The following is a 26,982-nucleotide window of genomic DNA, read 5'->3' as shown; positions in this document are numbered from 1 at the left end:
GCAAACGCATCCCTCGCTGTTCTGTGTGGGTGTCTGTAACAGATGACCCTGTCAATAGAGACACAAAAATCCAGAATTATTATAAAAGCATAAAATGGGCTTTTCCCTACGTAACGGGGAAAAATAGAAGCGAGGGAGCTGTGCTTGAAGTCAGTTTGACCGGGACTTGATGCTAGAAGTGGTGGCATCCTCAATCCCAGTCTTGCAGCTGCATTGAAACCAAAGGTTTTAAGACGACGTGGTGCCACCCAAAAGGCTTTGCATCTTGTTGTGTTTTATGGGCGGCTCCTAAAGAGGGAGAGGAATAAACCCACCGCTAACCACCCGCCGTTGTCCTTTCTGTCCTTGCAGAGCCCCCCATCGGGCAGATGCACCCTCCCCACGGCAGCGTCACGCCCCAGAAGAACAGCAACCTCCTCGTCATCATCGTCGTCACCGTCGGCGTCATCACCGTGGTGGTGGTGGTGGTGGTGGCCGTCATCTGCACCAGGCGCTCCTCGGCACAGCAGAGAAAGTACGTTTGCAAATCTCAGGGCAGAAGGAGAAGGGAATTACACCCGTTATGCTTCAAAGTAGATGCAGGCAACGACCTTTGTATAAAAGAGAGGGGGATTTGGGGACCAAAGCGCATTTTGGGGATGGGTCTTTTGTAGTTTTTGGAGGTATGGGCTTGGGAAAGCTGGAGATCACTCAAGAGTGGCGAATATTCCCTGCCCCCAGGTTGCATGGTGAAAGAATAAGCACCCCTGCTGTGGTCAGCCTGGAGAAATCAGCCTGTCAGGCACATCTCTCTGTTGTTTACATTGCCAAGTATAATTCAGACACAGGAAAGAATCAATCCCATTGATTTAAAGGGAAAAAAAAAAGTGTTTGTCTGTGCCTGGCGATGCTATCAGACTTTCTGGCTCCGCAGCTCTGCACCTGCACGGCTGAGGACCACAGAGAGTCCTGCTCACTCGGTAACCTTTGGGAGGATGCTCTCCTCCCCAGACAGGCTGTCGCCAGAAGTCTTCCAGGAAAATGCAGTAACAATTCTTTCTCGAGATAATTCTTAAATACTTGGGAAAAAAAAAAAAAAATAGAAAATTACAGAGAAAAATCTTTAGGATTCTTCTAAAATGCTAAAAAAAGGGAAGCAGTGTAAAGCACAACAGTGTCTTTTTTTAGGTTTCCTGAGAAATTGGAGGTGGGGTGAGTGGCTTCGAAACAGAGCTGGGTTTGATACATTGAATTTATTGAAAAATACTCAGCAAAAAGGTTCATTATTCTACTCTTGTGAGATACTGGCAATGAGAAAGTGAAGTTTAAACATAGTTTAGCCACAAGAATGGTGTGTTGTTGTGTTTTTTCTCAAGAGCAAGAACAAATTTATGACATTGATTTGCGTGGATGCTTAAAGAAGGGTGATGCTATGAAAGAAGGGGGGGACAGGAGGGCTCCCACATATGCCAAAATTAGCCTCAAGCTTGTTGAGCACAGGCAGACGGCAGCTGGAGGTGTTTGACAGTCACTGGGCAAAGTGTTTTCTGTGAAGATGGATACTTGAGCATCGACTTTTTAACTACGAAAGCTCTCATGGAGGCAGAAAAATAAAGGCCCTTGCTTCTAGGAGGGCTCGGGTAGCTGAATGCTGAGCTGATTTTACAATTGGCTTCTGTTGTGAATTTTAACACCTGGAAATCAGGCCATCATTCGAAGGCAATGGAAATGCGTCCGTTGAGTGGTGTTCGCCAAATCCAGGCCAAAGCTCTCCTGGGTTTCTTAAAAGGAGGAGGGAATTGGCAAGAGGGACAAACAAATAGAGAGGTTCATCTGTCCAGCGTCAAAACTTACATACCCAGGTCTGAATTAATCAGCCTCGACCTCCTTGGTAGCTCCATGGGAGGAACGGGAGTGTTCAGAGATTTATCTTCTCCAAAGATATCAGAAGACTTCCAATTTGAAGGCATTTATTCCTCTCTTTTTAATTAAAAAATATGAAGGTGGCAAACTTGCATTTGCTGTGTAACTTCTGAGCATCTCCAGGGGTGGATCTGCCCCAAGTGACCCTACGCCAGCCATTCCTGACCCGAAAATGAGGAAAAAGGAGTGCAATAAATGTGAAAAGATGGATCTGAACTTTGGAGCAGCAGGAAGAAAAAAAAAAAAAAAAAAAAAAGAAAAAAAAACTGAGCTTCTTCGGAACAGAGTTTGTTGGCGTGAATTTGTTTCTGACCTGCCTGGAGAGCTGCATCCTGTGACACCCAGAGTTTGGGCAGCAGCTTTTCTTGGCAGCTGGTTCTTATTATAAAATCACCGCTGAACAAAAGGAGTGCCGTGAGGGGAAAGGCCAAGTCCTGTTGGATAATGCAGTGCTTCCCCAGAGCGAAAACTTGCAGGTGATGGAATAATCTCCCGTAAGCCTTCGGTGGAAGAAAGTCGTATTTCTGCAGTTAATTAAAAGTTGGCTGAACAAAGCACAATAAAGCATATTATAGAGAACAACTTGCGAACTGCCCTAGGTGGCTTAGCGTGTATTTTCTGTCTCTGGCACCGAGGGAAGCATGAAATATGCACAAACCCTGCGGCAATTTGACACGGGGAAAAAAAAACAGGGGCGGAAAAACCGGGTAAAGATCCAGGTGCAATAATTTAGTCGTGAGTAAGGGCTCCTGCAGTAACTGAGATTCATCCCTTCACCGTAATTACATCCTCCCCAGCACGTGTGTCTGCTGATGTGGTTATTTGGAGGGTGGGCAATGGGGTCACCCATCAGCCTGTCCCCAAATACCCTCCTGGCCTGGGCATGGCAGGTCAAGGCTCGTGAATCCTGGTTGAATCTTAAAGGATGAAATCGCTTTATGCAATATGCTCTCAAACTGCAGTACCTGCTTCTCCCAGGAACATTTTTCAGGTTTTATGAGATGGGAAACTTGTCAAACACGTCACAACAATTAGCCCACGGACCGGTGCCATTAGGGTACGGCGTAGGAGAAAAGATGAGGGTGGACATCTTGTCTGAGCCTGGGCTGCAGGTTGTGGAGATTTAAACAATTAAACGTGAAATGCAGTCTTGAACAAGTGCCCAACCAATTAGTATGGTGGGCAGGGAGCAACATAAAAAGAGATGACAAAAAACAAGCTAAGACTGCTTTGAGTCCCGTAGAATTATGCGTACGGGGTTGGGAGGATATTAAACAAAGTGTCACCACCCTGAAGTTAAATGGGATTGAGCTGGCAGCCCCTGAAGAGCCTCGGTTTGTTCCCCTGGGATGTGGGTCCTGCTCGCAGCGGTGGCACGGGGTGAGATTTTAACGGGGACAGAGGGTGATGGAGCCGGGTGATGGGAGAGACTGGTCTGAGGTTTTCAGGCCACCTAACAGGAAATAAAGAGGCCAAAAGGAAATGATGTTCCACTCGAAAACAGTGAGGGAGATTTAGATTTAGGGAGAAAGAACAGTTTTGTATTCCCGATTTGTTGATGCGTTGTTTTTCTTTTCTTTCTTTTTTTAATAGGATTTTTACACCGGTTGACTTTCCTTTAATACGGCCCGAAAGGTAAAAGGCAGCCTTAGACTTAGAGCAGTTACAGCCCTAGCAGGGCAAACGAGGTGAATTGGAAAAGGCCTTGCTGGGCATCCTTTAGATGCATTTGTCTCTAGCTGCAGGGGGATGGAAACCCTGCCTACCGCACGGCTCAGCACCCGGTCCTATAATTGGCCCGAATCAGACACTAAAAGCTGTTCGCCTGCAGGGGTCCAAACATCACATCCCATCCGAAGGGCTGATGCTAATGAGTTACCGGCCGTGCTGCTGCTGCTGGCTGGCCTCATCGGTTAAGCTTGGTTTTGGTTTGAGAACGGTTAATTTCAGCTTATTTCTGGATTTATTTTTTTCGGTTTATTTCTAAATAACAGTTTATTCCCGAGATATTCCCAGAGGGAAGGTCCTAAACCGTTAAAAAATTAAACTAAATGGAGTTGTTGTAAACTTAACTTCTTTCTCTGACATTAATCACAAAATGAAGAGCAATCTCACTCGGTATTACTGGCAAATCATCTTTTTTAATGTGTGTATTGTCACTTTTTAGCTGTGTGAGTGTGCTGTACGACGACTGAAGTCCCTGCCCAGGCATTGCTGTGCTGGAGCCTATGGAAACAGACAACTAGAAAGAGTTTTCCCTGCAGCGAGTTGATTTCTTTTGAAAGCAGAGCTTAAGTCCTGCTACCATCATTCAAAATTGCACGAGCACGGGCTATATTTTAAGGGCAGAACCGATCTCTATTTTTACATCTATCCTTAGGAGAGAAATACGTATCGTGGCATGCGAGCTGGGTGCGTTTCGCGTTGCGAAATAATTGAACAGCAAGAGAAAGGCGGCCACCTGAGATCACGTTTTCGCTTCCAGACTCCTTGAAAATGGGTAACGGGCTAAATTTGAAGCCTGCTGTAAACCTTCAACTTCCAAAGCACCAGTTTCTGGTGGTTTTCAGCCAAGGTTTGAAGGCGATGTGGATGCTTCCATCACTGCAAGGTTTCTGCCTCCCCCTGGGATCGGGGGGTAGACGCGTTTTCAGAGGAGCCTCAACTTTCGCGTTGCACAAACAAAACCTTCCTGGGGATGATTTATTTTCATTTGTTATTGATGACCTTTTCATCTGCCTTCCTGGCTCCGCTTCAATTTGCTGCTCGTGGGCTGTCAGAGCATCAATAATTTGCCAGGAAAGAACAAAAAAAAAAACACAACAAACAATGCAAGCCGAGCTAGATCACTGCATATATTTTTAAATGATATCATTGCCGTAGCAGTTTTGTAGCTATGCTTGGAATGACACATTCATTATAACCCCCCCTATTTACTGTTGTGCACCAAAATTAGTTTGGGGCTGAATTTTCCCTTGTCTAGCTCCAGCCTGGAGAAATGAATTATGTTCAATTGGAAGTGACAACGAAATGGCTGTATCCCGAAGTGAAGAAAGCAGTTCTGTATATAGAAACAAAATTAAGGGCTTTTTTTCTTTTTTTTTTTTTTTGAATGACATTGAAAGAACAAGTTTACTTTTTAATTTCGAGCTGGACGTACATTAAGCTTTGAGTGAAGACCGTCGTAATTATTCTTGCAGGTGTTAATCAGGATGCCACCGGGATCTGTCCAAGCGGGTATTAACGAGCTGTCCTTCTCCCCCGGGGGGCCAAAGTGCAACGTTCCCTCCTCGTTCGGCCCGACGCTGTCATTTTCAATAATTACCTTTTGGCAATTAGAAAATAGCAGGCCGAGCACGAAAAGCTAATTACGGCCGGAGACCGGGAGTCTGATTTCGTAGGGCTGTAAACAAAAAGCGCCTTGCTCCCAAGGACCCGAGCGAGGTCTGCTCCTCGGGGCGGCTGTTGAGGACTGAGATTTTTCTGCTGAAGCCAAAACATCGTCGCCAGGGGCTTCTGGTGATGGGGCAGGACTGCCCTTGGCCTCATTTACATCGCAGGATGTGTTCGGCCCTCGTCTTGAAGGCAAAACCCTTTTTGTTTTTTAATGCAGGTAGTTGTGCCGCCTACCTTTTGCTTTCCAGATCAGGCTGAGACAGTCAAGCAAAAGATAGAAATTGATTCGTAAAGTCAAAAAGCTCCTCGAGCTTTTGTCCTGGTGGAATAATAGCTAGGGAGCCCAGGCTCTTCCCATGGAGAAAATTCCACTTTTTCCCTCTTTTTCACCCTCTTTCACCCCTCTGTTGAACACGTGCTGTCCGTGAGCCCTTGGTGCTTCGTGCAGGGCACTTGGCGAGTGGCCACGTGGGGTCTTCCATGTCACCTACACCTTTGAAGGACACATCTAGAGGGCTTCTCTAGGAGATGCCCACAAGCAGAGGCCACTCCGGACCTATCCTTGTGGCCTCACAAAGAGGAAACACGTCCCTAACGTGACCCTTTTCATTTTCCTTTGCTGCAGGAAACGTGCGACCCACAGCGCCAGCAAAAGGAAGGGCAGCCAGAAGGACCTGAGGCCCCCGGATCTGTGGATCCACCACGAGGAGATGGAGATGAAGAACATGGAGAAGCCGACGGGCTCCGACCCCGCGGGGAGGGACTCGCCCATGCAGAGCTGCCAGGACATCACCCCCGTCAGCCACAGCCAGTCCGAAACGCAGCTGGGCACCAAGAGCACCCCACAGCCCGGTGAGGAGCACCCACACGAATACACTGATTTTCACTCACTTTCTAGATTTGGGGCATTTCTATTCCACATATTCCCATTTTTTTCTCCCTTTCTGGTGCTATAAATCATTTCACTGTTGCTTTAGTAGCTGAGGATGCTTTTGTAAGAAATCAGACAATGAGAAACCTGATAGAGGCTGTGAAAAATTCTTTTCACGGATGATGTTTGCGGAAAACCTGTCTTTTTTATATATTTCTACACATTTTCTTTTTTTTTTTTAAATCCCGAAACTCAACTGGAAGCCAGCTGTAGTTCAGTTCGGATTCCAGGAAACACAGGGGGGGAAAAAGGGAAGGAGAAAAAGAAATGAAAACTGAAGCAGAGGGAGAACGCGATCACGGAGAAGGTCAGCAACAGCCCCAGGAGGAGAGCTTGGGGCAGCAAGGCTGAGAAAGCTTCCAGATGTGAGGAAGGACATTCTCGAAGAAATAAGCGGTTTCGGTGAAGTTTCCCCCTCCTGTTTTTTAACCTCAGCACACACCCCACATCACAGATTTGGCTTCAGCTAATAACATTTCTTCCGCCGTAATAAATAGGAAGTCTGGGGAGAGGCAGGTGGTGCGTACAGGCAGGGGCGGAGGGCAAAGCACGGCAAGTTGGAAAACATCAACATATTTCTCTTGAGTTCATCGTGAACGCATCGCTCGTGGGCGACGGAGCGCAATAATGCCACGGTATCTGTTGGGGCTGTAAATAACGAAGGTGACTTTTTCAGCTGCTTCTGATGTTTTTCTCTTTTTTTTTCTAGTCTGGAAAGGAAGGAAAAGTTTAAAAAAAAAGAGTTTTCATGTTGCTTAATGGATCTAATTATTATTATTTTTTTTTTTTTGACATTCTGCTCAGGGCTGATAGCTTTCTGTTTATCAAGATAATTGGGACGATGATTTGTATTGTTTTGAATGTAGAGGGCCTTGTTATGTCAGATGCTGTAAAAACATAACCAGAAGTTTCTCTCTGCCTAGCCAGACACTGCTGTTGATCAGGAGACCTGATCCAAGGCCCAGAAAGATCAATTTGAGAGCGCCGTTGACTTAAAATCGAGTGGTAGGAAGTCAGCACGGCGTATGAGCAAGTTAATGACAAAGGCCAGGCGAGATATTTTACGTGTGAACACCTTGGCCCATAAATAAACGTTTTTATGTCTCTTCTCAAAGTGTACCACACAGCTCAGCAATGCAGTCCCTGGCTTTTCACTAGCAATTAGGTCCCCTAATGGCCATGGAGAGCAGATTCAGCATTGCAGGCCTGAAATTTAGAGAAAAGTCATCAGGGAAAAAAAAAATAATAATAATAATAATCTTTTTGTGCAGATCTTTTTTGTGTTTGTTTGTTTCTTTTTAGACGGGATGTGTTTTTACTTGGGAACATCAGCAGCGAGTAGTCGGAGCGGGTATTAAGCTTCCCGGCGTGACAGTAATAAATGGATTTCGCCCATGGTTTATTAAAATTGCAGAAGTGGAATCAGAGAATCACAGAACATTAAGTAACATTAATATGAGGCTCATGTGAGACAAGGTAGGAAGGGAGAAATGCAGCTTTTATTTCGCTGCAAATTACTCCTCTGAACTTCCAGCTCCCAGCGCATTTTCCTCCTGACAAGTATATTCTCGAGAATCGTTGGGCGCCTCGAGTAGCCCGTATTAATGGGACTAAATTAGAGCATCCATATTTCAACGCGTAAACAGAGTGTCTGAGTGACACGGGCACGCTGAGCCGCCTCTGAATTAGATGAGACGTAGGCAGAGGTGCCCCACGAGGCAGCGTGTCTCAGCTCGCTGAGCGAGATAGATGCGCTGGCTGCTCCTGGATCACAGGCACAATATTCACCTCGTTTGCCCTGACAGCTCCATGTCATCATCGCCTGGACTCCAGCAACCATGGCAAGGAAAAACTCTGCCTGGATCTTGCTGTGGGAGGAGAAATCGAGAGGCTGGAAGAGCCACCACACATCCCAGGGTCTGGAGTATGGGCAATCAGCACATGGGGATAGGTGGCACGTCACAGCAGACGTCGTTTTCATCCTTTAGATGTGTTTCAAGGACCAATTCGTGGCCGCCTGGATTTGTACATCCCTGATTTATCGTATCCTACTTCTCTATTTCAGGTCTTGAGACTTGAATTTGAAGCTAAGTTTGTAACAGGGAAGTTGCAAGAAAAATACCGCGTTTTTTTTTTTTTTTTTTTATGAAGTGATCGTGGATAATTTCCAAAGCAAAAGAAAATTAAATCGTGGAGGGGCTGGGAAAGGAGCAACGATATCTTAATTCTTTGACAGCAAACTGCAACCAACAATTTTACTCAGAAAAAGGCAACCCAAATACTCCGCGTGGCTCTTTGCAGGTGGCGATATTTTAACGATTGGCTGAAATAACAGAATCCTAAAAAAAAACCATCCAGTGATCTCACTGCTGGGAAGGAGGTGAAGACATTCGTTTGTCAGATTTTCAACTAAGCTTTTGTGTGTGTTTTTTTTTTTTCCCCAGCTGCTGAGACAGAAGATGTTGGCAGCAGCATGTCCACCTTAGAGCGCTCGCTCGCCGCCCGCAGAGCCACCCGTGCCAAGCTCATGATCCCGATGGATTCCCAACCCACCAACCCTCGTGAGTACCAGCACCTTCCCCTCACCCCTTTCCACATCTTCGTGGCCCTGCTCACCCATCCAAACATCTCCTGCGAGCTGCTGGCTGTGATCTAGCTACACCTCGCAAGTAAAATGGCAGTAACCACGTTTCCTCCATCCCCCAAAATAAAAATCCTGGCAAAACTCTGGAGGAAAGTCAGAAATCAGGCATCTGCTTGACTCAGCGCTGGCTAAGCCTGAAGAATCCTTGTTTCTATTTTTACCGGGTGGCTAGCGGTGGATAAATCCCTCTGCCTGCCTTGAAAAGAAATAGGAGCAAGAGTTCAAGCTGGCAGAGCAGAAGGCTTTGCAATGCACTGATGCAAAGTGTGATATTATTATCCGTACTTTGAAGCAGCTGGACATTAGCACGGTTGCTCTGATATTTCCTTTTGTCTCTCGGAGCTGGCCACAACACCATATGCTTTTTCTCACTCTCTTATAAAGCAGAATTTTTAATAGGCATTAACTTCTGGTGACCGCAGCATTGAATGAACATCAGAGATAAAATTAATTTTTTTTTTCAAAGCAACAAAGTGCATGAGAGAGGCAGGAAGGCTGGAGAGCACCAGAAAGCTTGTCCCATCCTGCAGAACTTATTAAAATTTCCAAAGTGAAGTTTTTGCTTTACTTCTCTGGTGGCCGGTATCTCCCAGGTTTTAGCTAGAAGTTCTACCTTTGACCTCATAAAATACATCCAAATAAAAATATCTGGAAATTGGCGTATCTGGGTTAATAACTGGAGCTGGGAAAAATGAAACCATGTTGCCAGAAATCCATTTAATCACAAAATCTCTTTGTAGCTCCGATGGTTAAATGTAAATACCTAGCTGCAGGTGCTCAGGAAAAGCACCATCACAAATTATATGTTAAAAAAAAAATAAAAAACACAACAAGGAACACAATGAAGGAGAGGAGAGGGAATAACTTACAATGGCTTTGCTCAGTAAATTATTCAGGGGGAACTGGTAGCAGTTCCTTTAATTTGTGTTCCTTATGGGTGTGATTCGGGTCATGCTGCTAAACCTGGGCCTTGCAGGGATAAATCCTAGGGGTCTGGGGAGAGATTGAATTCACTTCTTCACACCTTGGGCATGACATATTGCCAAACGGCAGCATCTTTGGGGGGTGGAAGAAGGACTGCTGGGCTGGGGGAGAGAGCTCAGCCCCCCCTGGGAAATATTCCCATCTTGTAACCAGCCTAATTCCACAATTAGGCAATTTTCCTTTTTTTTTTTTTCTTCAGTGGGATTCCTCCTAACTTGACCTGGCGAGAAGGAGGGCAGCAGTCCAGGAATATGGGTGGATTTAGAGCAGTGCAAACAAAATCAGAACCACATCAGTCCTAATTACGATGGTCACAGTTAACCAAAAGTCAGGTCAACACCCTCCTACAGCATTCAGATAAAAGTCCTCTTAAATACATTTCTTTATTTTTTTTCACTCAAATGATGTTTTCTGAGGAACGTCAACGACAACGTCAGTCGAATCGGCGGCGACCAAATATTATGATTGTTTGCAAATAATTAAACGCCGCTTTCTGAAAGCCTTACTTGTGCATTTGTGCAGGCTGAGTTGTGCTGAATGTGTCTCCTTCCCCAGAAAACGAAACCGAGGCTTTGTCAGATTAGATGCTTTAATTAATTTCTCGCCGTTTGCCTGCCACTGAAAGAAATTGTCAGCAGCGAGCGATGAAGAAGATTGAGGAAGCGACAGTAAAAAATGGATCCTGTAAAACCTTAAATACCAAATCTGGAAGTATTCACCTGGTTTTGATAATCACTATTTACAGTCTTTAAAAACAAATATCCTCCACAATGGGCCTTTGCTTACCGAGGTGGAAGGAGCCTAAAGCTGATAATGCTGATGAGGCTTTGGTGATACCTTTGATGGATGTAAAGCTGCTGAAATGCAGGCACAAACACCAAAGCTGGCATGTGGAGAGGAAGAACATCAGGGGTGAGGAGCTCTCCGGGCTTCACACCATCAGTCCTGCCCTCCCCTGATGTTTAATTAAGCCCTGGCCAGCGCCGCATTGCTCTGCCATGTTTTGGGGAGAGGATTCTCTTTCCCTCCCTCCTTAAATCTGAAAAAAAAACCCACAGCAATTCTTTTTTTTTTTTCCAAGAAAACATGAAAATGACGACTCTGTTGCTTTGGCAGCTTCTGGAGAGCTTGAGTGCAATTCTGAATTTCCTACTTTGTCATTTCTGCAAGCTCGTCCTGGGTGCCGTGTCTTTACATGACACAGTACACGGTAAATGTAAATGGTGTTGAGGGAGCTCCTTGATTTGGTCAGGGAGATTCTGTTTCTTATGCCTTAGTACAATCGATATGAAGTGTAACTCCAATTGCTGACAGGCTACGGCAGGACAGATTTGTTGTCAGATCAGCTCAAAATCGCACGGATTTATTGAAAATATTTGCTGTTACCTTTCCCCCAGGTTCTTTGCAATGGAGTGCAGCAAGGAATAGTAAATAGTAATCCTCTGTTATTTTAAAAAGGAAAGTCCTGGATGGAGCAAGAAGGAATTGCAATGCTGTTCTGAAAGCACTCATTTCATCTTCTTTCTCTTCTTCCCTTTCAGCTGTGGTCAGTGCCATCCCTGTGCCCACCCTGGAAAGCGCCCAGTACCCCGGGATCCTGCCGTCCCCCACCTGCGGATACCCACACCCCCAGTTCACCCTGCGGCCGGTGCCTTTCCCCACCCTGGCTGTGGACAGGACCTTTGGAGCAGGAAGAAGTGAGTTCATTTTGCTTTGTTATCACACTGCTCGGACATAGTTTCCTCTCTGGGTAGGATGGGTGAGGTCTAGCCAACGCAAATCCCACTGTTTCCCTTTTTGGGTTCATCGTGGGAGCTGGGATAAGCCCGGTCTGGTGGCAGCAGTTGGCTGTTGTGACTTAAAATCTGTGCTGAACTCCAACTCCCATTAAAATTAAACATCATTGCGTCTCTGATCCGACCCTGTCCTCTCTGCAGGCCTGTTTCACTCTATTTTAATTGCCTTTGCTTTATTCATAACGATATTCCCAGGCAAACTGAGGCTTCAAGAGCTCTTCTCCATCCCAGGGCAGATCCAGTAGCACCGTGCATTAAAATCATCCTCAGCAGCACTTACACGACCTCTCCACACAGTGTCTTCCCAGGCTTAGCTGCCCTCGCTGCCAGGAACGTTTTCATAATGTCTAACATCCTAAAATGTAAGGCAGCTGGTTCTTGTTTGGATCGTAGCTGGCACAGGGGGAAAAAAAAAATAATTTTCTTCCTTTTGCAGCTACCTTTTATGCATTTGAATGCTGTTATCTCGCCTGACATCACTCGTTTCTTCCCGAGACTGAGCTGTATATTCAGATTTGCTCCTGTTTGTTCATATCCTGCCCCCGTGCAGGAATAGATTTGGGGCTTGGGTGTTCCCACATCCCCTTAGCGTGGTCTGGGACCCAGCCTCACCTCCACGAGCTCCTCGCAAGCCTCTCCCGCAGGCGGCAGCCAGCTGGTCTTTGTTCCAACCTCGGCGGCGTGCTCCGGCATACTAATTACAGCTGGAGGGCTCCTGTTCCCTTCTAATTCTCCCTCACCTCGACTGCATACCAAGCCCAAATTATTGACAGATTAATGTCAATCTGCTACGCGTCTTCTTTCGCATCGCACAGAGTCCGCGCTGCCCGTCCGCGGGGGATTCATTTTGAAAGGACTGATTTCCCCTTCTGCTTGCCTGTTGCTTTCAGTCGGTTCAGACAGGTCCTCGGGGAACCGATGATTGAAATCCTAGGATTGTAGGTAAAAAGTGGGTTCAGGTGTCCTGCTCATCACCCCAACGTCGTTCCCTCTCTCTTCAATGGGCTTGCTGAGATCCCTTCAGAGCCGGTTGGCAATTTCCTCTGGAGGGCCTCACTGCTATAATCAGGTCTTGATTTGCTGCTTAAATCAGCACCAAATCCTCCAGAAATGCAGCGCACAGAAACAAAGGAGATTCAGTTCCTTGCATGATATACATTAGACGTTGAAAAAAAAAAAAAAAAAACAAAAAAACAAAAAACTACCTGTTGCTTGCCTAATCATGGAGATGGAAGGAAAAAACAGGAAAAAAAAAATGATTTTTGGGGTCTGTTTCTGAAATGACTTGGAGAAAAATGCTGGAAGTGTGATACACAGCCAGAAAAAGAGCTAGGGAAATCTTACATGTCACAGGGTAAGAAAATGCTGCCTGGGACGTGGCTGCTCGGGGATCAGCTGAGCACCCACTGTTTTTGCACAGCCCCAAAGCCACAGCTTCTGCCTGAGCCAGCCAGGAGCTTCACACGTCTAAATGAGGATTTTTCAAACCAGAAATGGCCGAAATCCTGCCTGTTCTGCATGGACACGCATAGGTTTGCCCAAGTCTTTGAGGTGCAGCGTGCCTGGGAGTTGACCAAAAGGTTGCTAATGCACAAAAGTTCAGGCAATTTCCCATTAAATAATTCAAAACTGCTGGACACACATCGCCTTGTTTGTCTAATGGCTGGTTTCAGCTGATCGAGGTCTGGGTAATCAGGCCTGCGTGGCATTTTGAACATTATCAAAGCCCATTAAATGTAAAATGACAATCTGTTATAGCTGTTGCGGTCGTCCTGCTAGCAAAGGCCCTTGACTTCCAGAGCTCTCCGATCACAGTGAGTGCCCCCAAATGAAATATTCGCTTCCCTCGCTATGCCTTACACCACAGCACAGCCATGAAGCAGAGGCACATGGAAAATCATGTTTGTTTTCCAGTGACACTACATTCTTGTTGTTTTAATATGATCGAGCGGGGTTTTGGGGGAGAAAATAGCAGTGAAAGAGACTTTTCCATATATTTTCAGAGAGCTTTTTCATTTGTTTTACCCCTCGGTGAAAAACTCGCTCGATGGTTGACCAATTGCATCTGTGTCAGAAAAAAAAAAAAAAAAAAAAACAAACACAAAACACACAAAACCCTCTGCAATAATTCCCTGCCTGTGGTCCTCCATGGCCAAGCACCCTATTGATCAAGACGTAGCACTTGCTGAATAAATCATGTGCAAGGCCATTAGCAGGGGTGTTGCTTTGCATCCTGCCATGCTTGAACACCCTTTTTTGGAAGGCTTTTTTTCTGGTTTCGAAGGCTTCATCTCGTTGACCTGAAGATGCAAGTGCCGCAACTTATCTTCGGGATAAATTTTCTGCCGGAGAGGGAAGTAAATAAAACGAAAAGGAGAGTCAGGCCCCAGCCAGAGCCAGCCTTGAGTAATAGCTGGCTTGCCTGCTTGATGACAGCTGATGACAGTGCCAGCCATAACATGCAATTGCTAAATATAACATAAAAAATGGCTGAGCCATAATAAAGTGACTGTTGTCTGTTCAGCAGTCCTTCCCGTGGCTTGTCTTCTCCTCCAGACTCCTCCAGAGTTCTCTGCTTGCAATTTAAATAAATTATATATAAAAAAAAAGTCTTCTCGAGCATGAAACACCTTCATTAGACCACTTACCTTCAGTTTTTGGTGGTGAGTAGCAGTAAGCATCTATTTTCCCTCGTCTCTTCAAGCAGGACGAGAGCTTCCCCAAATATCTGTTCTTAAAGGCTGCAGTGAACAGTGCTGGGCTCCACGGGGTAGCTCAGACTTTGACAAACATCTGGAAGGACATTTTGAGGCTACGAACAACAACAAAAGGCTTTGTTTTCACTTCAGGCAAAGGATTTGCTCCAGAAAGTGTTGTGAGCTGGGGTGGATACCTCCGTGAGTCTCGCTTGCATCTTCCTTGAGTGGGAAAAGGGAGAGAAGAGCATAACGGCCATGGTAGCCTCAGCACCAGGACGTTTTGACGTCTTCTTGAATGTGTGGGCAGTGAGCAAGGGTGGAAAGGGGTTAAACCGACATTCCTGCCCTGCCCTGCTGCAAGTTATCCTTAAATCTCTGGCTGCTTTATGGGGAATGTTTGCCCTCCGAGAAGAAAACAGAGAGAGGTCTGCCGGGCAAGGAAGGAAAGCGAAGCAGAGCTAGGTAATGGCTTCATTATGCAAAAAGCCTTGAAGGTGGAAAGAAGGAAAATGAACCACCGTCGGCCAAACTTTCACAAAGTGTAGATGATTTTGACCTTGGTCTGATCCTGCAATCGGTTTGCTTTCTGTGGGGTTCGATATCGCCGGGGCTGTCTGCGCGATTGCCATAGGAACAGGCAGCAGGGCCGTGGAAAAAGAGGAAAAATCCTCATTTTCATTTCTCAAAACTGCTTTGCCACTTAGTAGGTAGTAATTACTTATATACTTTGACATTAATTATTACAAAACTGCCTCGAGATTTGACTTGGCTGTGTAATTGCATGTTATTTACACAACGAGCTCTGGTTGTTGCAGCAGGCTCTGAAAGAACCCCGATCCTCTGGAGTATTTCGGGTCCCGGTGTAATAACTAATTCGGCTATCTGTGAGTCAAGAAGGTTGTTTTCTTCGCGAAAAGGTTGAGCTTTTCTTAGATTCCTGTTTCCTGACACAAGCTGCAGGATTAAGTGGGGTGCTGTGAGCCATCCAGGTACTGTGGAGACGTCGGACAAAGCCACAACACCTTCAAATTAAACACGGTCCTGCTGTGATCGTGCTCTTCACTAAACAATTTGCTCCCTTCCCGTTCTGCTTGTAAATAATGGCAGGGCTTGCAGATGCTCTGGCCAAGAGGAAACATTTTTTTTCAATCCTTCTCCTTGGGGTACAAGAAGGAGAGTGGGGTAAGAGCTTGGGAAGGGTCCGAAAAAGAGAAAATGAGAAAAGTTGAGGCTGAAAGCCTCTTTTCAGACACTCCGCAGAAAATCGGGAGGCTGGGCTTGATATTAGAAGGTCGACGTGGCACATTGAAACCTCTGAAGAATTGATTTTGAATCTAGGCTGATAAAACAGCAACCTGGGGCTTTGGCACACTAAACATTACAGCTGTCTCAAGGAAAAACAACGTTGGTTATGTGGAAATTAATTAAGTCCTTTCTTTGAGTCTATCTTCCCTCCACTATGACTGGAGCTGCACTGTCATGCTGAACGTAATGAGTCTCCACAGTCATAGCTTGTTTCCATCTCCACATGATAGATTTACGTTTTTATTGGTTTTTAATACTTAAAAGCGCATGGAGGGGAAAGGGAGAAGGAGATGAAAACACCACGCTTGTTGTTGGTTGTTTTTTTTTTAAAGGAAGATATATTTTGCTTTAAATGGCACCTGGCCGCTCTGAGGAACATCTGGTTTTTTAATTCAGCTGCCAATAACTTGGGATGAAAATGTTTACGCGTTTCTTGCCGCTCGGCGGAGGGCGGAGGGCGATGCCGTACCTTCTGCTGCAAATGACCGTAAAAGTAGGAAACGCTACCTAAAAAATACTTCGATAACTGTTGTTTTTTTTTTTTGTTTTGTTTTTTCTTAACCGATGCAGCTGTAAACGAAGGACCAGCCCCGCAGCAACCCTCCTTGCTACCACCGACGCAGCCTGAGCACTCCAGCAACGAGGACGCCCCGAGCAGGACCATCCCCACCGCCTGCGTGCGCCCCACGCACCCGCTCCGCAGCTTCGCCAACCCCTTGCTACCTCCGCCCATGAGTGCAATAGAACCGAAAGTCCCTTACACGCCGCTTCTGTCTCAAACAGGTAAGGGGCTGGGCTCTGCTCCCACTTGCTTTCAATTCAGGACCGAAAAAAACAAGCAGCACGAAGCTGTCCCATACCTGGAAGAAATGCTTACAGGGTGGAAAATGAATATATACACGTTTTTTATGATAATAATCCAATAACTCATTCTGACGACCTGGAATAAAAATTCAGGACGAGGCAATAGCTCAAAATCAGAGCTAACAAGCAAGTGATAAAAATGAATTAAATGAGATGCCAGATTAATCATTCGGTCTTGTTTCCAGTCTCCTGTTGTGCTACAGTGACTTGAACCAATGCCAACTGCTTGAGTTGTTCAGAGGCTCGCCTTTTTGATAATGAAAGGACTGTTTATGTATGCTGGGAAGGGACTGACTGCAATCCTCTCCAGTGTGCAAACCACTCAAAAATTAAAAAAAAAAAAAAAAAAAAAAAAAAGCATGGAAGGAAGAGAAAGGAAATTATAATTAATAAATAAATAAAAAGCTACTAAAATATTGCCACTTTTGCGTGAAGTTTAGGAAAATAAAAAGGATTTTCAGACTGGCATCTCATTTTAACTGTTTACCCTCCTCCTTTACCTTGGATGATCTCCAGTTTGGCTCAGGCGACCTCTGAGATTTCAGCTTCTCTTTTTTTCCATTCTGATAGTGCTTTCTGAGCGTGGCTTTCTTACCACACAGCATATGGCAGTTCAGCGTTTGCAACAAGCAAGTTACCCCCCAAAAATCCCTACATTTTTACTGGAAGCACCTGCTATCCATCAGCGAGTAATCCAGTTTCTGACAGCAGGCAGAAGGAGATAAATCCTTACGTGTTGGAGAACTGCTTTTGCCAACTAGAACTGGGAATTATTTTTTATATATAATAGAGTCCATTCATTTTTATGTAGCATTTTCTCTACTTGTCTTACACCAGCAAAGCACAGGTACCTCCAAAGGATCGTGTTGGACTGGGAGTCAACCCGAGTTTACCTTTGAATCCCGGGAGAGGTAAAAAAAAAAAAGGATAAATATGGGGCTTGTTACTAATTTTCACAGAGCCCTGTCATCCTGAAAAAGAAAATTGCCTTGGTTTAGGTCAGTAATCACACGTAAGCAGATGCAGGACTTTGTTATTAGGCAAAATTAAGCGCTGAACGTGGCGACGCTTGGCCAGAAAGCCATGAAAAACAAATAGAGCAAATGCTAAAGCAGTGAAATATTCTGTTGTGCTGGCCTCCGTCATGCAGATGAAAACAAGTGGCTGGGTTATATATGGCATTAAGACTACTGTATCCACCCTTATAGCAAAATCACAATTTCTAGCATTTAGATTTGTGTATAACTTTATTTCTGCTCTCCCCCCGGCTATTTTGTGGTGTCGGGGGCTATGTATTTTTCTCTCTGTGTGGCTTCTCTTGCTTTTCCCAATGCACTTGTCCTCATAATCATTAGCCAGACTGATGTTGGCTCCTTTAGCAACTCTTTTTAGAAAAGTTTGGTGAATGTTGGCTTCTGTTGGTGCCCCTGGGCAGTGGGGTGTGCAGAAGTGATGCTGGTCCTCACTCACAACTGGATTGCTCCAGCGGTACCCACTCCTGAATCCCACTGCTCTCAAACTCTTGCTTCTTTTCACTTAAATTGGGAGGTCAGCCACCTTTTAAATTCAGCCGGACAACTGAAAGGAAGTGAAGAGAGAAAGCATTAAAAAAAGATGTCAAAAACCAACGTTTCATTTCACATTCTGTGTATTTGATGCTTCCATTAGCCCGATAGCTCGGCCATATAAATACCATGAAAGGGAAATTCTGCAGATGTTTTGTGACTTCCCAAAGCTCGTGATTTAAGGTTCTTAGCAATTTCCATGTTGGAATAACTCTTCCTTTCTCAACCTGATAGATAGAATTAATTACGTTCCCCCTACGTTTTTCTTGGTCTCGAGACGTTTTAACACGTCCTGTGTAAATGAAGCAGTCGGGCCATAAGGAATGGATTCATCATGACTTAAATCTATTGAACTACTCTTTGCTTTGCTGTCCTATTTTTTAAATAAGTGTCAATCAGGTGTCGTAGCCCTTCAGACAATATGGAATGAATGGAACAAGCCTGCAGAATTCAGAAGGGGAAAAAGCAAGAGAGGGCTGCAGAGATTTCCAGCAAAGACTTCAGAAAGCAGGAACCTGAAGTTAAGAGGACCTTTCTCCATCAGCCATGGTGATTTTGGGTTTTGGAAGCGTGAGGCACGAATTTTTGACAGCTGTTGACTGACAAGGTTGAGGGAGGAATATTCAGACGACAGCCCTAGAGCTGGTATCTCTCACCAATCCTCGGGCAATATTAGAGTTGAAATTAGGTTTTGGATCTGGCCCAGGGAATAGATGAGCTCTTTCTTGGCTTTGATTGACCTGCTGCTAAAAGGGGGGTATCGCCTCTGATATTTTATCTGTTCAGTATATCTCTGTATAATTAGCCGTTAAACTATATCATCTGGTTCATAAAAAAAAAGACATACAGGCATCATTATTCAGTTCTGGGGGATTTGGCCACAAGGGTAGGAATAAATATTAAAAAGGCCGCGCTCCCGGTGTTGGGTCATGGCTTTAGCAAAATCTGAAGCTAAAATTTGCCATTTTTCTTCTTTTTTTCCCCCTAATTTTTTCCTTGATCCCCATCAATCTGAACTCTTTGCATTAAGCCCTTCCTATTGATATTTTATAGGAGATCTCACCTTTTCGTCACGGCTTGGTGAGCAGGCACTTGAGGTTCCTAACACTTATTCGGAAGGCGTGAGACTACGTCCGTGATCTTTCCAATCCCCACTGAGGCTGCCCTCACTCCTCGCTGCTAATCATATTCACAGCCATCGAAGGGATTTGACTCAGTCCCCTTTCAGGTTAAATAGAAAATGTTTGATGGAGTGTCGAGCTCATTGCATTATAGATACGACATAAATCCCCCAAATGGACGGGAAAGATTTTTATTTTTTTTCCCCACTCACAAATGAAAATTCCTTTTAGGTCTTTCTGATCAGCTGCACTTTAAATGCGCCTGAATGAGGATGTCATTTTTCTTCCCCAGAAGCAAGTGATGGGAAACGCTGCCCCCGAAGTGGTGGTTTTGATATGGTGTCACCGTGCTGTAACTTCAACCTTTTCAAGCTCCTTTGCCTTTTGTGAGACTATAAAAGTGCTTTTTTTTTTTCTTTTTCTATTGCTACTTCACAAAAAAAAAAAAAAAAAAAAAAAAAAAAAGCATAGCTGGAAATCCAAATTCTCATCACTTTATCTTTGCCTCCTTGGGAAAAAAAAAAAATAATAAAAAATCCTTTGTTCCTCACAAAGCAAGTGTTTGGGGCCTCAGTAGATACTGAAGTTACAGTTATCCCTAGAAAAGTGAATATAGGAATAATGCTGTTATATTTCATGGGCTTGCTCTTGCATGAACAGAACTTTCTTCTTATTTTAAAGTGTAAATATCCGAGGTTATGCACTCTCCAGCACACTGTACAGTAAACACGGCCTATGGATTCATGGAAAATATGGGAATGACTAATTCTTGCACATTTTATTCTGAAATCTTAGTGCTTTTTTGTACTCTCAACTTCCAGATTCAAAAGCAAATCACTCTTTTATTCCTTCAGCCTTTACCTCCCACCCCTTCGATTCTCGAATGCTTTGTCCTCCGTGTTGTTTTCCATGAAAACAAGCTTTCTCCATTCAAGTGACAAAGAAGTGTCATAAAAGGGTCAGCCCTGTCTATTAGAGGAACCTGGCCCCGGTGCAGTGAAGTTTAATTAGCACAGGGATAACTCCAGCCACCTGAGTTGTCTCATTAAAATTGACAGGGCAACTGGAAGGTGTAAAGTGAAGTCAGGATGGAGGTGCTGGTCTGGGTAAGTGAACTGGTTCCCCTTTGGTAGAAATGACCCATTTCAATGGAACACAGCATTGAATTCCCTAAAAAAAAATAAAAAAAAATAAAAAAAAATAATGTAAATCCTGAAAGAATACTTCTTCCAGCCAACAGGTCAGTTTTACCCTAAAAGTTACTTATCCTGTTATTATTTCTAGCAAATAGATTTTAAAAAAAACAACCACGAAGAGCATTTGAGAAGACAAAAGAGCATTGTACCAAATCCCTGCCGTGTTTCCACGTATCTGAGCCGCCTGTGTTGGTTTTCTCTTGAAATGCCCTTTCCACAGTCACAGTTTATGTACCTGTTTTGAAGCCCTGGCACGTAAAAAGGTGTGAAATTCATCAGTGCTACTTCAAAAACCTCCCCAGTAGGCAGTCCCCGTACTTGCTCGGTACTGTATTTTTGCGAGTGATTAAATGACTCCTTTCTCTTTCTGTGTTTTATTTCCCCTTTCGCTTTATTTCTCCGACTCTCAGAGATTCCTAAATTAAACTTTGTCTCTTTTTAGAACAATTTCCCTTGTGGAATGAGCCGAGCCTCTATTGATTATCACCTCAAAAGTCATTTGCAGAAACTCAATTTCACGATGAAAAATATATTTTTTTTTTCCCCAGCTATAATGTAAAACAGCGAAGGCTTCGTATTTTTCATACGGTTACGTACTCTGTTCTCCTGAGAGGCGCCGTGTTACTTAAATGGGAGCACTCTGTCACGGAGAAACAAGCCAGCCCCGTTATATATATTGGTCTCATCTTTATGTTTCAACTTCTAAGTCATTTAAACTGACACTTTTTTATAGGTGGAAAGGTGCTGGTTAGAAAAAAAAAAGTGGTAAAGGTATGAGACGTGGGAGCAAGAAAAGATTATCCTTATTTAATTACATGTCTGACCTTACCCTCCTGATTTCTGATTTTGGACTTTTATGGTCCCGTTGTACAGGACACATCTTGGATCTCTTCGTTCTCCAAAAATCCTCAGTTCTTACGAAATTAAAGTCCTATCTGCACCCCAATATATATCCAGGATGGACAACAGCAGGGTAGAAAAAGACTATAACAGGACTTGGAGGCTTTGAAAAAGGTATTTAAGCCATTTGTTGAATAGCCCCAGAAATGCCTGAAAAGTGGCTCCTCCTTCTAAATAAAAACGTGAGCAGGAGCAGAGGGTTTAGGCAGTCTGTAAACCACTGGCGAACCAAGCTCAGAAAGCTTTCCATGAAATAGGAAATTTCCGCTATGCTCAGGAGTCAGTTTTTGCACACACGCACAAAATCCACACACTTTGGGATTTCCAGTAAGACTCAGAAACCTTGGCCGCCTCCAGGATGCTCAGCCTCGTGGGGCTCCTCTTCTGGAAGATGGAGTTCAGGCGTGCTGGCCGAGAGAGAAACAAAGGCTCGCTGTGATCAAGGGCTGAAAAAGAGATTTTCGTCTCTCCTTTCCTTTTGGCCACTTTGAAATCCCTGTTGTTGTGCTGGCGGCTGATAAGGGTTTTGGCATTTGGGATGGAAGACTCACGAGGACAAAGGGCATTAAGGATTGACAGGAGTGCAGAGCCACACTAAAAGGGGTCAGTGCGCAGAGAAAAATTGCCGTGAGATACCAAAAGAAATCTCTGCTACGCTCCATTTTCAGCTGCCTCTGCAGACCGAGTGATCTTCAGCTGCAGATCTCCAGATCTCAGGCAAAGACCTTGCCTGACCCAAAACACTGTTTGCTTTGCTGAAAAACCTAGAGCAATAAAAACAACCAGTTTGACAACACTTTGTAGGATGGCATTGCTATTTACCTTGTTTCTACCCAAATTTTCTTCTCTCATACCTCTGAAGATCACAGTTGGTTTCTCCGAGGCACTTGCAAGCTTGTGTTGAGAGGCGTGCAGGCTTTTCTCTTCCCTCATTTCCTGCGATCAGAGGCAGCAGAATTTGCAGCAAAGCTTCCCCATTCTTCTCTTTCAGAGAGATGACTCGTTCTCAGATAATTTTAGGCTCCTAATGAATGGGTGGCTGCTCCGTGCCAGCCTTGGAAGCTCACTGTGCAGCCAAAAAAGAGCGAGGGGATCTTCTGAAAGACAATTCATCCAGGCCCCTTGCTGGGGAAGGACACCAGAGCAGAAGCTTGGCAGAAAGGTCTGTGCAGTTCTCCTTGTGTTATTACAGCTCCAGCTGTATTTCTGACCTTCTATAGTAATAGATATCATAATCACACGCCCATTTTATGTACCAAAACTAAGTTGTGGTACATAAAATATACATAAAATGCATAAACAAGTTTTGCTCCTAAATGAAGATCTTGAGGAACCTCACCAGAAGTCATTTTGAACTCCATCATCTTGAGGAACTCCACCAGCACTCATCTTTAACTCCAACCCTTTTCCATCATGCCCAATTTCTTGCCATTTCTCCATAAAATAGCTCCTTTCGAGTTCTGCATTCATCTTCATTTTCCTAACCTCTCATTGAGGGAATGCCAAGCAGCCCTCCCAAGGTATCGCTATCGAGAGGATGGATGCTCTCTTGGTTTTACTTCATGTCCATCGTCGTACCTCTTGGCCTGACGTGCACAAATAAATAGGTTTAGCAAACCGCCTCTTTTGGGCTGACTCTTCTAATTATGAATTAGAAACACTGCTGTAAAACACTTGCTGGAGAACTTGAACTACCCGGCTCCGCACAAGGCAAATCGTCTCTGCGTCATTTTAGTGACAAACAGCACGATTCACCTGTTGCTTTCGCGAGCTAAAGGGCAAAGAGACGCCCAAACTGAACGTATTCATCATTCTTATGGCTTCTCATTAGCAAGATCCAGGAGAGAACATCTGCCTTTGGTGCAGAAAAAGAGGGTCTTTAAGTCCAATTACTGCAAATAATGAGTCGCGTATGAGAAACGTGGCTTTTACCGCAGGATTTACAGGAGTATGATTGAAACGCAGGCTGCATTTCACTTGAGCTCCTCACCGTCACAGCAAATATTTGCTTCTCCACGAGCCCATGAAAACCAAGCAGGCTGCGATGGGAAGCATCAGAAAAGCCTACTTATTTATTTATATGTATATAAAGATATATATATTGGAGGTAACAGGGCATTAAGAGGGCAAAAAGGATGGGAGATGGATACCATACCTTGGAAATAAGCCTTTTTATTAAGAAATAGAGGTGAGAAACATTCCTTTAAAAAAACTGATTTGAATGTGCACCACTTAGGAGATTGAATCTCTGGGGATAGCTGCTTCTTCCCTGCTTACTTGGAGATAGAGAAGTTTGAAGGGCCAGCTATTACGTGTTTGTTTTTTTTTTTTTAGCGATTAAACTGGAGCTGGAAGAGGTGAGTGTATCTCGGTGGTGATCTCTTTTAGCTCATATTAAGCTTTCACACTTCCCTAGCTCCAGCTATGAAATTATCGGAGATTCTCAGCCTGAAAGAAATGGTTTGTGAGTCCCTCCGTGTTCCTGCCCTTGTTTGCTGGGGCTCTCTCTTCATGAACATGCCACCGGCAGCTCGATTTAGGGAGGCATTTGGCCCTCTCTTCTGCTCCACGGGGCTTTGGCTGCCTTAAACTAATTAAGAAAAGCACAATTATTTGAAACAGAGGCAGGTTAATCTACAGCTCTTGTCTCCTGGCTACATACTTGGGCTGGAAGGAGCAGGAGGCTGTCACGGCCGCGGTGATTTGTTGGGATCTGGGGAGCCCAACGCTGCTCCATCCACAGCCTCCACCTGCTGGGGGAATTCTCCAGGTAGCTCCAGTCCTGGCTCAGAAGCTTTGCTTTAATGACCTGTTAACGATCTATAAGAAAACAGAGCTCATCAGGCAGGAGGAAGGGAAAAGGAACGGGTTTTTCAATTTGGGATTGAGGGGAAGGTGGTTCGGTGTTGTACGGCGGCTGGGTGCTTCCAGAGCCAGCTGGACTGGCCACAGCAAGAGAAAAATGGCAATATTTCATAAATAAATTAAGGAACTATTCATTTACAAACAGAATACAACAGAAAAAGGGCAAAGAAATAGAACACAAGAGAGCTCAATAGAAAAAGGACAGGGAACTGGCTGAAGATCACGGTGGAGGAGATATTAAGAAAAAAGCTGTCCTATTAGGGTTTGTTATTTATGATTTTTTTGTTCCTTCTTTTAAGCCAGAACTTTAGGAGGAGCAGGCATGCTTGAAATGTCCCCATATTCAGCCTTAAATCCACGATGCGTTGTTTGAATACCCCATCTCACTTGGGTTTTGCAAGGTGACTTGGGGAGTCCCTTCCCGTCAGTAATCTCTTTTGATTTTTCTTTTTCTCCTCCTGAGCTGGAATAAAAAGTCAGTAAAAAACTTTTTTTTTCAGGGAGAGATGAACTACATTTTTTTTTCAGGCTTGCTCCGTGACCCGCCTGGAGGCCGGCGCTTGCCCCGAGGGATTTCGAAGCAAAAATTGTCCCCTTTTTCATAGAGATATCTTCTTAACGTGCCTTTTTTTTTTCCTCCTTTCAGGGCCTAACCTTCCCAAGGCTCAGGTTAAAACAGCATCCCTCGGCTTGGCAGGGAAAGCGAGGTCCCCCCTGCTGCCTGTCTCGGTGCCCACGGCCCCGGAGGTGTCAGAGGAAGGCCACAAGCAGACGGAAGACTCCTCAAACGTAAGCAGCACCTTGGAGAGCCAGCCTGATGGCCAAGCTCATCACCATGTCTTCCCTAATCCCCTACCCACACGTTAATTTTTCACTGATAGTGAAAAATTCACCTCGGGCAGCAGGCTGCAGCGGAGAGCTATTAGGAGGGCTGTAAAAAGTTGTGGTGAGCCAGTAAAACTTTTTTTTCGGGGACTTTAATGGACTTTGGAGTGCGTGAGAAAGGGGAGAAGCACTTAAATTCCCTGCTAATAGCAGCCACGGGACAGCTCGCACAGCCTCTCCTGAGCTGCTGGAGATAGGAGAGGGAAAGGGGGGAGAACGGCGATAAGGGGAGGAAATAATTTTGGCAGGAAGAAGGAGGATACAGTAATAGCGATAATGGCGAGAAAAAAATAACCCCGAAGAAGCAGATAAGTGAAACGGAAGAGATGGGGAAATTAGAATAAGCTTTTCGCTCCTATTAGGGCTCTCCGAGAGAAAGGTCTCGCGTGATCCAGGAGACGAAACGGTGCAAAAAAAAAAAGGAATAAGGGGAAAAAAAAACACACAATATTCTAAATATATGTTGTGTATCACTCCCGCTTATTTTTGTGTGTTTGTGCACCTGCAGGTTTACGAACAGGACGATCTGAGCGAACAGATGGCCAGTTTGGAGGGGCTGATGAAGCAGCTCAACGCTATCACAGGCTCAGCCTTCTAGGAGCTGGCGAGGGGACAGGTAACGATCCAGGAGCACTGCAGCATACCAGGATTTCACGCACACCACCCGCCTACATGACCCCATAACGTCGTCGCCTGCCCGGTTACCACTCCTTCAGCGCCAGGAAGGTTCCTGCAAAGTCCTCGGAGGAAAGATAAAAAGAAGAAGAAGAAGAAAAAATAAAAAATAAAAAAGGATAGTGATGGAAGTGTTACAGAACTGTAGAGCTGGCATCTTGACGTGATGAAAGCGTGGCAAGACGAACGAGGCCATCACCGCTGATGCCGCTGGATCGCTCGTTTTGATCTCCTAGTCTTCGTAGAGCCCAAGTTGTCCTGACTAACTCCTGTTTTACTCCGTAGAGGTCCGTAGCTTTTTCGTATAGCTCTAGTCTTACCTCACGCCAGTCTGGTTTGAAGCGTAGACCGTGCCATTAAGCAGGCAGCGTCGTAGGTCACTCGTCTGTTTTTCCTGCGTAATTACTGACTACAGAAAGACCTGCAGCAAATGACCACGCCACCACGCCAAAACCTCAGAGCTTTTCCCAACAGCACGAACGAGAAGGCAAAACACGCTCATTTATTTTATCACTGCGGCCCCTCGTCCCGCACGAGCTGCTGGAAAAACGCAGCCACGTTAGCAAGCCTTTGGAGATCGCCCGAGGAATTGGGAAGCTTTCCCCAAAACCACCTTTCCTGCTTGAGACGGGCTCCGGGAGCAAAGCAAGCGAGGAGCGGTGAGCAGCAGGCCACGGGGAAGTCTTCGGCGATCCCCTCTCCCTCTGGGCCCCGTGCTTCTCGAGCTGCTTATTGACAACGGGCTGAATGGAGTAAATTTTGTGTGCACACACATTTTCTTGCAAAATTTTCGGCTGCATTCAGAGCTAATCCCTGTTTATGCAGCTGAATCACCAAAAGGGAGCCGATTTGCATATTTATCAGTTAGGAGGCTGCAAAACCCAATAAGAGGGTTTCAGATGAATTATTCCATTCAGCTCTGCCTTTGATTTCAAGCTTGAGTGGGTCATAATTTTAAAAGAGCATGGAAAGGATAGGATCTTTACAACCTAATAGCTCCTTTTATTAGGTGGGTAATTAAATGTGAATCTCCGAATAAAATATTTTGAGTAAAATGGCACTGCAACAGAAGTAATAATTCAGATTATTTTCTACGGCCCCGTGCTGTAAAGGAAAATCAGATGTCAAGGAGGAATTCGAATGCTTCATTAGGAACTCCAGTTGTGTTTGTGACAAAAAGCTCCTTAAAAACGCCTTGTTATTCAATTTGCTAAGATTTTAAGGAAATCTTTCTGGGGAGTAGGGAAATCCCGT

The 26,982-nt window shown here is 44.9% G+C and overlaps 1 protein-coding gene across 1 annotated transcript in view; it reads left to right on the top strand.

The window, feature by feature from the left end:
- The window catches only part of LOC309889652 (netrin receptor DCC), a gene marked incomplete at both ends in the record, with an annotated part of 357,636 nt that extends 331,985 nt beyond the window's left edge, over window positions 1-25,651 (top strand). The window contains 7 exons of the mRNA XM_082782596.1: window positions 352-514; window positions 5,924-6,150; window positions 8,674-8,790; window positions 11,399-11,554; window positions 16,228-16,440; window positions 24,815-24,957; window positions 25,562-25,651. Of these exons, the coding sequence (XP_082638722.1) occupies window positions 352-514; window positions 5,924-6,150; window positions 8,674-8,790; window positions 11,399-11,554; window positions 16,228-16,440; window positions 24,815-24,957; window positions 25,562-25,651 (1,109 nt within the window). The remainder of the gene's footprint in view (window positions 1-351; window positions 515-5,923; window positions 6,151-8,673; window positions 8,791-11,398; window positions 11,555-16,227; window positions 16,441-24,814; window positions 24,958-25,561) is intronic.
- Window positions 25,652-26,982: the final 1,331 nt, after the last annotated feature.

The sequence above is a fragment of the Aythya marila genome, assembly GCF_965140915.1.
Source record: "Aythya marila genome assembly, chromosome: Z".
In the NCBI taxonomy this organism is placed as follows: domain Eukaryota; kingdom Metazoa; phylum Chordata; class Aves; order Anseriformes; family Anatidae; genus Aythya; species Aythya marila.
The sequence above is the reverse complement of the archived record's forward strand: the minus strand, read 5'-3'. Positions and strand labels throughout refer to the sequence as shown.